Here is a 12116-nt window from a genome sequence, read left to right on the forward strand (position 1 = left end):
GACTCTGGAGAAGACGGTAAGTGCATTTCCCATAATGTTGACATGTTCCTTTAAATGTGTTGTTGTTGTTGTTGTTGTTGTTGTTGTTGTTGTTGTTGTTGTTGTTTTAGTGATCTGGCTTCTGAACAGGATCAGAGGACTTGCCTGCGGTCTTCTCTGTACCACTCAAACTCTGCCCGGGGCATGGCTGAGGCTTCGCACTGCAGGACTCCTCTTTGTCCCAACGCAGCACCCGTACCTCTCGCTGTGGAGATGAAGGGCGGGTCTGTGGGACAAATCACCTGTCAGTCAACGAGGGACATAGTAGGCGTGATTTTTTTCCGTACTCTCTGTTTCCGACGGCTCTCTCTGATTGGCTAGGCCGCGTACAGCGAAGAAGAAAATACCCTCTCTGATTGGTTTAGCTCCGAAGGGTCTCTTCCGCCTTGTAGCCTACATATATTCTCTGCTTCGAAGTGGTTATGCTTAGGCATTCTTTCGAAGTGGTTATGCGTAGGCATTCTTTCGAAGTGGTTATGCTTAGGCATTCTTTCGAAGTGGTTATGCTTAGGCATTCTTTCGTTCTTCAGAAGTGGTTATGCTTAGGCATTCTTTCGACGTGGTTATGCTTAGAGTTAGGGTTAGGGTTAGCCAATCGGAGAGCGTCTTTTTCTTCTTCGCTGCAATCAAAGAGCGTCTTCGCTCACAGAGGCTACGTTAAAAAATCACGCACATAGTATACATCTTTTCATCATTCATTATTTAAGTAATGAAGTAAACACACGTTTGCAATCTGGGCAGTACATTAGGTAGGCTGGGTTGGTTCCTGGCTCCACAAGGCACAGCCGGTCGGTCAATTGAAGCTATAATTCAAAGGCATTCTGAACAGCGCGTTTAGGCTTGTTACAGGAACACGTCAACATCATGCACAATGCCAGAGAAGACGATGGATACCAATTTCCTCTCTGTGTGTTCAGTAGAAAGCAATCCAGCTACAGTAGCCTAGCTCTCCTGGAGTTTTAAGATACAGTATAGGCCTACTTCCATTCATTTGTGCTAAGCTAAGCTAGCTTGCAGCCAGATAGCTTTCTACTGAACCCACAGAGAGAAAATTGGTATCTATCCGTTTGTCTGAACCTGGAGAAGACAGTAACGACATTTCCCATGATGTTGGCCTCTTCCTTTAATCGGAAGAGTTCAAACCCTGGCCAAACGGCAAGGGGTACACCAGCACCTAAATAACACTTCAGACAAATCCATACAAAGACAAGGACAAGGCCCATTTTCCATAACATGTTCCCTTTAAATTAGTTTTATAGCAGCATGAACACAGGTCAACTATATGAACTCCATGCAGCGATGGCAGGTCAACTACCGTATAGGAACTCTCCAGCCCAAGACCACAGCAACACCAACAATGACCATGTCAAAATATATATTAAAGGTGACATGCATTATAAATGTCATTTTTCAGTCTCTAGCATAGTATTATAGTAATAGGAGTTAGTATCAATGTGTTTTTGTGTCTAAATACCATATTGGCGGATTGCTCTCATTCAGCTCAGACCATTCCCTGCTAGATTTAATTAGGTCATCCTGATTTGAGGCATATCGTGACGTCACCGGGGCCTGGGTAAGCGGACAGTGATGCGACTGGCTCTGTGATTGGAGCTAATGCCCGCCCACAATCTACCTAGACTACACAGCGAGTGGAAACCACTTCCTCATACTGCGAGGCAGAGTGAAACCGACACCTCTGCATGCACTCTGCGAGGGAGAGAGAGAGAGGGAGAGAGAGAGAGAGGGAGAGAGAGAGAGAGAGAGAGAGAGAGAGAGAGAGAGAGAGAGAGAGAGAGAGAGAGAGAGAGAGAGAGAGAGAGAGAGAGAGAGAGAGAAAGACCACTGTGCAAACACTCCGCACGCAGGTCCCCCCCCCCCCCAGGATAGTGGTATTTTGTTTTATTTCCTCCAAAATACGAATCAAATCAATCTGAGACTACGTACTAGACTAGAGTCTGTAGTTTATGTACTATGAATATCAATCATACAGATTTATATCAGTTTCACAAAGGAAGGGTGAGTTAGATTAGGTGGGTTGCTCAAGGACACTTCCACATGCTGCCTGGGAGGAGCGGGAATCAGACCGGGAACCTTCCAATTACCAGGCGACTGCTCTACCTCTACGTCCTGAGCCACTGTCGGCCCCCGTTTGAAACTATAAATTAATTGAACCAGTTTCAAAGTTATTAGGGTCATGAAAGCTACTGACAACAACGAGTAATCCAAGTAAAAAAAAACATGATATAAAACCAGAATTGAGAGACGGGAGGGTCGCCGGCGTTGGGTCGATGGTCTCGAGCTCTTACAGTTGACGGTGACTTGTACCGTCCTGGCGTCGGAGCCGGAGATCATGTCGTTGGAGGCGACGCACTCGTAGGACCCTGCCTGCTCTCTGGTGACGGCCGCCAGCTCCACGTGCCCCCCCTCGGTCACCATCCTGCTCAGACCACCTGTGGAGACACGGCAGGACACAAGGGGAGACATCTGAGTTAAAGCAGCGATCCGCAAGATCCTCACTCAACGGTTGTTTTTTGGGCGACGTCTATCGGTGATAAGCGGACATTTGCTGTTGTGTTTCTGCACTGTATTGACTTGCCTTCCTGTCTTGAAAATGCACATCAAGTAATGAGTTAGTGTTCTGTTTATTCCTAATAATGCTGTTACTGCTGAGACACTTTCCTGTGTGCTGGATGAACCAGACACCAGTGTTTAGAACAACCAAGAGCAGCAAATAAAGACATCCGTGAACTGTGTTTAGGCAGAATGGGTTTATAGCAAATGACAAAATAGACATGGAATAAATATATAGAATATTTTTCGTGAATCACAAAAAAAAAATCCTAACCCACATAAATGGCACAATCATACTCCCTTATTCAATAACAATGCACTCTTAATTGAAAAACGACCTATAAGATTCCCTATATGGGAAGAGCAAGGCATACACTCATTAGGGGATGTTTTTAACAAACAGGGTTTTTGTAGTGATAAAGAAATACGCAAACATTTTTATCTCACCAAGTCCACATGGCTTTTTTACAAACAGTTACAGCTATGTTTGAGGTCTCACGGTGTTCCATTAGACAGACCAATTGAACACCACAGATACCACAAATTCTTCTACGAAAGAGAGACATCTAGAGGTTTTGTTTCAGAATTTTATCATCAATTACTAACGTCCTCGTATGAAACCCTCCAACTAGACTCTGTCTGGAGGAGGGATATACCAGACCTGGAAAATGACTTTGATTGGCAAGGAGCCTGGGCAAATGTCCGACTTACATCAAGGAACCTGGATCATCAACAAATCAATCTTAACTATATCCACAGGACATACTTGACTCCTATAAGACTGTGCCGAATGGGGCTTAAACAAGACTCCAAATGCACCCAATGTACAAATGGGGACGAAGGGACATTTATGCACATGTATTGGGACTGCCCACCAGTCAAGGCATTCTGGAAAGATGTGACCCAACAATTATCAAAACTCGTATCTTGGAATATACCTGTACACCCCTCGGTATTACTATTGAATTATGTTTTTGAGTTTGCTGTGAATCCACAGCTAAAGAGATTGGTTTTATCGGGTATCACCGTAGCTAAAAAGCTGATCGCATCACGCTGGTTTCAACCGGAAAAAATGTGCCGTAAAGTTTGGTTTCTTACATATCTCGATGTGATTTATCAAGAAATATCTACAGCAAGAATTCTGGGTCTCAATGAATCCAAAATGTCAATGTGGTTATAAGTGGTGGAGAGAATAAAAGCTAGCTTATAATGGTAGTGTCTGGTTAGGTGCGAGGGATAGTGGAGGTACTTCTCAAGGTGGGGTCCGGGAGGGGGGGGTTCGAGCTGGAGCATATGTGTGTAGGTTTTTAGATAACAGGTATATCTTATATAAGACAATTAACTAAATGGTGATCTCATTGGATGTGCTCTGACAATTAATGCTTGTATATCTTATCGTGTGTTGTCATGTTTGTTTATGTGTTTGTTTAAAAAATAATAAAAAAATAAAATACAAAAAATAATAATATATATATATATATATATATATATATATATATATATATATATATATATATATATATATATATATATATATGTGTAAAGGGTATGTATATTCTTTCGAATACATGCCCCAGACAACGTTTAACTCTTTCACTGCCACACGACAGAAGGTTATCCCTTTGCTATCACACAACCGACGGCGATGCGCCATCATTAGCATCATTAGCTCCGCATCCGCATTAAACCAGCTGCATTTAAATAAGACTACTTGAGTAATGCCATGCCCTGGGATGAGCCGCAAGCAATGTTAAAATCAATGTCTGTGTGTGTCTATGTGTGTGTGTGTGTGTGTGTGTGTGTGTGTGTGTGCGTGTGTCTGTGTGTGTGCAGGTGTGTGTGTGTGTGAGTTTGCGTGTGTGTGCGTGTGTCTGTGTGTGTGTGTGTGTGTGTGTGTGTGTGTGTGTGTGTGTGCGTGTGTGTCTGTGTATGTGTCTGTGTGTCTGTGTATGTGTGTGAATGTGTATGTGTGTTTGTGTGTGTCTGTGTATGTGTCTGTGTTTGTGTTTGTGTGTGTCTGTGTGTGTGTGTGTGTGTCTGTGTATGTGTGTGAATGTGGGTGTTTGTGTGTGTCTGTGTTTGTGTTTGTGTGTGTCTGTGTTTGTGTTTGTGTGTGTCTGTGTGTGTGTGTGTGTGTGTGTTTGTGTGTGTGTGTGTGTGTGTGTGCGTGTGTCTGTGTGTGTGCATGTGTGTGTGTGCATGTGTGTGAATGTTGTGGCAATTCCAGGTGTAGGGGTGGCAGAATAAACAACACACAGACAGGTTGCAGTTCCCAAAATCATACTCTTTATTTTCTTAGTCAAATAATAACGGTTTGCTGTCGGCCGGGCGGCGTCTCCGCTCTGTGGCCTTTTGCCTTGCGCTGCTACGGGGGACTGAGAGGAGGCTCCTCGGCTCCATTAAGTCCCCCCTCTCCAACAGGCGCACCGCGCCGTGATTCGCTAATCAGGTAATCACTCTGATGGGTATTTAGTGACAGGTGATAAATGCGCTTCTGTGCGTCTTGGGCCTGTTGCATGTGTTCTCTCACCACTGGCCAGAGCGCCTTCATCCTGTCTCTCATTACCTGCACATGCTCTATGAGAGACCGGTGGGGCGACGGCTGTTCCTCCCAAATCTCCTTTGCGATGTCCAGGAGACCCCGCGGCTTGCGGGCGTAGAGCAGCTCAAATGGCGAGAAGCCAGTGGAGGCCTGTGGGACCTCACGCACAGAGAACATCAGAAAGGGCAACAACTGATCCCAATTCTTCCCATCCTTCTCCATCACCTTCCTTAGCATGCTTTTCAGGGTCTTGTTAAAGCGCTCGCACAGTCCATCCGTCTGTGGATGGTATATGGAGGTTCGTAGCTGTTCCACTTTCATTAGTTTGCACATTTCTTTCATGACCCGCGACATAAAGCACGAGCCCTGATCCGTGAGAATAGAGTCGGCAATTCCCACCCGACTAAACAAATGAAAGAGCTCCCGTGCCACAATTTTGGCCGTCACCGTGCGTAACGGGATGGCTTCGGGGTAACGGGTAGCATAATCTATGATTACCAGTATATACTGGTGGCCTCGGGACGATTTAACTAGAGGGCCCACTACGTCAAGGGCAATTCTTGAGAATGGGGTCTCAATGATGGGCAGCGGGATCAGAGGACTTTTATATTGTACCTTTGGTGCTGCGCGTTGACACTCTGGGCAGCTCCGGCAATAGTCCTCTACCGCTCTCTTCATGCCCGGCCAATGGAAACGCGCCCTTAGGCGCTCCATGGTTTTGTCCACGCCCAGGTGCGCTCCAAGGATATGTGAATGCGCCAGCTGGAGTACAGTGGGAATAAAGAACTTCGGTACCAGCAATAGATCCCTAACCTCATCATTCTTTTTTACAACTTGGTACAGCAATTGTCTTTTTATTGCAAAGTGAGGATATGGCAGGTTACTCACCCCCTCCACGGGATTTCCATCTATGGTCTTGATATTCGCCCGGGCCTGCGTTAGGTTTGGGTCTTCCAGCTGGGCCGTTCCGAACTGACCCGCCAGGTCCCTCCCCACCTCGTCCGCCTGGGGGAACTCCGCAAAGGGGTCCTCGTCACTGTTATCCGTCTCGGGGCCCGCTTGGGGCGCTGGCGCGTCGTCACCCACACCTGATGCCGTCTCTGTCTCACTCCCCGGTATATCCAGGGGTTCCGGCGCGTCGTCACCTACATCTGAGGCCGTCTCAGTCTCACTCCCCGTTACGTTCAGAGCACACACCTTCGGCTGACGTAACCCTTTCTTCTTCCTCGGTTTACCCGTAGAGGGTGGGGTGCGCGGGGAGATGACGGCTGAGCACAGCTGGCGACACTGTGGCAATTCCAGGTGTAGGGGTGGCAGAATAAACAACACACAGACAGGTTGCAGTTCCCAAAATCATACTCTTTATTTTCTTAGTCAAATAATAACGGTTTGCTGTCGGCCGGGCGGCGTCTCCGCTCTGTGGCCTTTTGCCTTGCGCTGCTACGGGGGACTGAGAGGAGGCTCCTCGGCTCCATTAAGTCCCCCCTCTCCAACAGGCGCACCGCGCCGTGATTCGCTAATCAGGTAATCACTCTGATGGGTATTTAGTGACAGGTGCGTCCGGAAGCGGACGCCCAAACATGGGCAGCGCCCAGCCATTGGGTCGCCACATAGCGCCCATCAATCACCAAGCCCAGGGGTGGCTTGGGGTTGCCACAATGTGTATGTGTGTTTGTGTGTGTCTGTGTATGTGTCTGTGTTTGTGTGTGTCTGTGTGTGTGTGTGTGTGTGTGTGTGTGTTTGTCTGTGTATGTGTGTGAATGTGGGTGTTTGTGTGTGTCTGTGTTTGTGTTTGTGTTTGTGTGTGTCTGTGTGCAGGGACGTGCACAGGACTTTAGAGGGGCAGGTGCTCAAAGGCTGAAAAGGGCACTGGGCCTGTGCTATTTTTGGGGGCCCTTTTTGGGCGGGGAGGGGCCTTTTTATGCTTTTGGGGGCGTTTTGGTGATCAAATATTGAATATTGAACTATAATAACCAGTGCAGGAGCTCACTTATCCTTGAAAGACACTTTTATCACTGACCATACATCTCCATAAATGTTCAGGGTGGAGGGAATAAGTGCTTACCCTACAGACCCCAAGTCTCCCAAGCAGACTCGGTTGGCACTGCTCAAAACTTACCTTTTTAAAATAGCTTTTAAATGAATTATTATCTTTATTTCATTGTCTTATTTTTCTTTATTTCTATACATTTTACTTAAATATTTTATTATAATTTGTATCATTGTTCTGTATCATTTGTTCTTTTTTAATGTCAACATATTATTTAAATTATTCAAATGGGTCTCAAACATGTTCCGTTGTGATGTCACCAGTGTTGGGCAAGTTACTTTTAAAAATTAACTAGTTACAGTTACTAGTTACTTCTTCCAAAAAGTTACTAAATTACTTACTCAGTTACAAATTATAAAAGTAACTAGTTACTTCAGAAAGTAACTATTGCGTTACTTTCAAGTACATTTGTTACATAAACAACATACACAAATCTAAACTATTTTAATGTTGCTGTGGGACAAAGTGAGACTAGCCTCCAATCAAATGCCATGTATGTAGATATTATAATTACTATGTTTATATAGTGGATCATACAAATACAAACACAATAGATGTTCTGGAACTTTTGATATGTATTGCCCCTCAACAGGCCACAACTGGGCAACATTAAATTATGCTATAAGCACTATACCAAAATAAATAACAAATATATACTGATTGATTGCACACTTTAATTAACAGATTGCATAATGGGTACAGTACAGTACAGCTCAATACACACAATTGTTAAGGGGATGCAGACCAGAGACTTTCGTCTTGTTTACATCAGGGTCCCCCATTTTCAATTCATGACATTTATGACACACAACATACAGATATAAGAATCTAATCTAATCATCTAAACTAATCTAATCATGACATTTAAGACATGCATGACATACATATATATATATATATATTTATATATATATATATCCCATCCATTATTCATTTATATATTTATTTATATATATATATATATCCCATCCATTATTCATTTCCAACCAGAGATTACAATTCATACAGTATGCTAACCTCTCTCCACCACTTCTAACCAGATTGCAATGCTGGCTTCATTGACACCTAAAATTCTTGCTGTATATATCTCTAAATAAATCACACACATATATATATATATATATATATATATATATATATATATATATCTGAGCACCTGAAGACTGCTATTAAACCAGGAAGTGCAGCACTGTTGATAAGGCTGCACTTCCCGTTATTCCCATCACTGGATGTCACAGTATGATGTCATAATCAAACATTCTAGAACATTTGTGATGTCAGAGTATGATGTCATAATAGCACTTTCTAGAACATTTGTGATGTCACAGTATGATGTCATAATAGCACATTCTAGAACATTTGTGTACAGTATTGCAACAATTCTCTCAGAAGATCGCAGATCAAAGAAGACAAGTGAAGATCTCACTTGTTGTTTCTGGCTATTAGTCTGTAAGCTTGAATATATTCTGTAGAGATACAATTTAAAATCCCCACACGGAAAAGGAAACAATGTCCTGTACAATCCTTAATGAGCTGCCTCTGGAGGGAAGGTTCTGTGATGTGGTTATTAAAGTCAACAGCACTGAGTTGAATGCCCACAAGGCCCTCCTGTGTGACTGCAGTGATTATTTCAGGTAAGTTTAGCTTGGTTCAGGTTAGCTTGGTTAGTAAACAGATACCATACTGTACTTGTACTGTAAACATATACTATACTGTACTTCTATTGTAAACAGATACTATACTGTACATCTACTGTAAAACAATACTATACTGTACTTCTACTGTAAACAGATACTATACTGTACGTCTACTGTAAACATATACTATACTGTACTTCTATTGTAAACATATACTATACTGTACTTATACTGTAAAAAGATACTATACTTCTACTGTGCTAAGACCCTATACTTCTACAGTGAAAATATATTACTACACAGGACAGAATGTTGCTTGCTGTTTACTCATCAGATATCTATATACTCTGCGTCCCACAGAGCCCTCTTCACTCGCTGGAGCGACTCAGAGAAAGCAGTCTACACTATCCCTGGGGTGGCCCCGGGTATGATGCAGCTCATCATAGAGTACTCCTACACACGCTTTGTGCTGGTGACAGCAGAGAACGTGGAAGAGCTTCTGGTGGCTGCAGACCAGCTTCGCGTCACTGGCATAGTAGGAGCGTGCTCTGACTTCCTAGAAGGCCAGCTGTCTCTGGAAAACTGTGTCGGCATCTGGAGGTTCGTGGACATCTGCTGCCCTGACCTAAGGCGCAAGGCCCATCTCTTCATCGTGTGCCACTTTGAGGAGATGCTGCACGTCTCACAGGAGTTTGTGGAGCTGTCCTTGCAGCAACTGGTGGACATCATCGAGAGGGATGATCTGAACGTGAAGAGCGAGGAGACGGTGTTCGAGGCCGTCCTCCGTTGGATCGACCACTCCCGTGAGGAGCGTAAAACACACATCCCTTTGCTGCTGCCCAAGGTAACTAATTGTATTACTGTGCATTACATTAAAACAACACTAGGTTCCCTAGTACAGTGGTTCTCAAACATTTGGGTCCAAACTGTTCCCTAGCAACAGAAACCGTCTACAACCGATGTCTAAGTTGTAACGGAACGTAGACCAATCTCAGTCACTCTTATTGTCTGGGACCAAATTCGGTCACGCCCCATTTTGCGCGACATCCAGGCTTTTCTTACGGTCAGCGTTTGGGAATTTCATGTCGACAGGTAGATGAAGTGAAATTATACTTATTTTAGAATATATATATCAAATTTCATGAGTATTCATCTATATTTAGTAATCTAAAGACTATTAGATATGAACCTATGTACCCGTAAAAAGTGGGAATCTCTATACGGAAATGCGAGTAGCCTCTCAGGTTGACGTTATACTATAACTTACACAACACTTTCTGTTGTCAGTAGATGGCAGCATTGGTTTAAAATTAAAAGGTGAAAATGTGAAAACCACAAAATTAATACAATTCCCAAGACCTTTAGCACAGGTTACAGGTCAGTGGGACGCGTCTATTCTTTGACGCGATCTGAACAGCGTTAAACTATTAAATGGGACCTGAGTACAGTGATCGAGAATGGTCAACCCAATTATCTTAACAAAAGTGCATCATTAGCATTATGTTTATTGTCTAAACGGGAACATAATGGTACAATTTAAGATTTGAATGTTATCCGCATATAAAGGACAAATAAAACATTGTTAATTTGTAAGAAACCTAAATGAAAACGGCGCAGGGTAAGTTATATTCGCTATTGATATGAAAATGTGATAGAATCCTATAAAAATGTGGACGCATTTGGTCACCGTGACGTTACCCGCTGTCTGCTTGTCTCTTCCCAGGTTCGCATGGGCTTGATGAGGCCTGACTACTTGCTAAACAACATCCAGAACAACCCTGTGGTGAGGGACAGCCACGACTGCAGGCCCCTCATCCTCAGCGTCCTGAACCCCCCTGGCTCCGACAGGCTCCCAAACCCCCTGATGCGTCCACGCCTGCCCCAGGAGGTCCTATTGGCCATTGGAGGCCTGGGTGGCGGCATCCTGACCATCGAGGCTTACGATATCCGAGCCGGTGGATGGATGGACGTGAGCGTTGAGGGGGAGAGTCCCCGGTGGTACCACGGTACTGCTTATCTCCACGGTCTGGTCTACTGCGTCGGCGGCTCGGACGGCATAGGGGGTAGGGATCAATAAGCTAAGCTTCCCTCTACTCCTTTTTTTGGACATGTCTGCTAACCAAACACATTGCTCTTTTGTTTATAAATCCTGTTTTTTTCTTTGTTCTTTTTTAAATGTTTTTTTCCTTTAAGGATTCTTTTTTAATTTGTTTGGTCTGAAGGATCAAGACACTGTGAGTTGTTTGAAGAAATAAGAAGAATAACATGTCCAAGAAATAAACATTTCATTCATTCATTCATTCAGAGGAACTCAGCAGTGTGCGCAGGTTCAACCCCGTCACTCGCAGCTGGCTGCAGGCGGCTTCCATGCACTCACGCCGCTGTGACCTCAGCGTTGTCGTGTTGGACGGCTGTATCTACGCCATGGGAGGGGAAAACAGACGCGAGGTACTGAACACCGCCGAGCGCTACGAGCCTGAAACCAACCAGTGGACAGTGATCTCACCCACGCTGGAGCACAGGAGTGCCGCCGGGGCAGCAGCCCTCCAGGGCAAAGTGGGTGGAACTGAGGGACACAGGGTGCTAGATGAACACAAGGAACGTTAGATCAGAAATCATAAATGTCTTTATTGCCAAGTAAGCTTGCACATACAAAAGTTGTGTCTGGGTCCTTTGTTGCATCAACATTAACAGATAATTAAAGTAGAATGAAATCAAATGGAATATATAAACTAAATTAGAATATTCTTTCTTATTACAGGTTTACATCTGTGGTGGCTTCAACTGGAGGACGGGGTCTCTGCTCACAGCTGAGTGCTACAGCCCAGACACTAACCAGTGGACTCTGATCGCCCCCATGAGCAGCAGGCGTATCAGCATGGGAGTCGCTGCATACGGAGGACAAGTATATGCGGTAGGTGCACACAGAGACAAATGCTTTATACTAGATATTTTATAGATATGTATCATTTGACTTTCAATGCTTCTGTGATGCCCTCATTTCCCTAAATGGATTAATACAGTGTCTGCCTGCCTGAGCCCCACACTAAAACATTCCTCTCATGTGTCCTGTCCTCAGGTGGGAGGGTGGGACGGTAGAAACTACCTGCGTAGCGTGGAGGCCTACAGCCCCTTGACTAACTCCTGGAGCGCCCTGCCCGCCATGCTCACCCCCCGCAGCAGCTTTGGCATCGCAGTGCTGGACCACCTGCTCTTCGTGGTCGGAGGCTACAATGGAGGCTTCACCACCCTCTCCAACGTGGAGCGCTACGACCAG

At 44.6% G+C, this 12116-nt stretch overlaps 1 protein-coding gene across 1 annotated transcript in view; it reads right to left on the reverse strand.

The window, feature by feature from the left end:
* LOC311229411 (opioid-binding protein/cell adhesion molecule homolog) overlaps positions 1-12116 on the reverse strand; it is a gene marked incomplete at both ends in the record, with an annotated part of 852472 nt that overhangs the window by 67665 nt on the left and 772691 nt on the right. Inside the window, 2 exons of the mRNA XM_084315495.1 lie at positions 145-265; positions 2346-2489. Coding sequence (XP_084171621.1) covers positions 145-265; positions 2346-2489 — 265 coding nt within the window. The remainder of the gene's footprint in view (positions 1-144; positions 266-2345; positions 2490-12116) is intronic.

The sequence above is a fragment of the Notolepis coatsorum genome (assembly GCF_963971535.1).
Source record: "Notolepis coatsorum genome assembly, chromosome: 6".
Lineage (NCBI taxonomy): Eukaryota > Metazoa > Chordata > Actinopteri > Aulopiformes > Paralepididae > Notolepis > Notolepis coatsorum.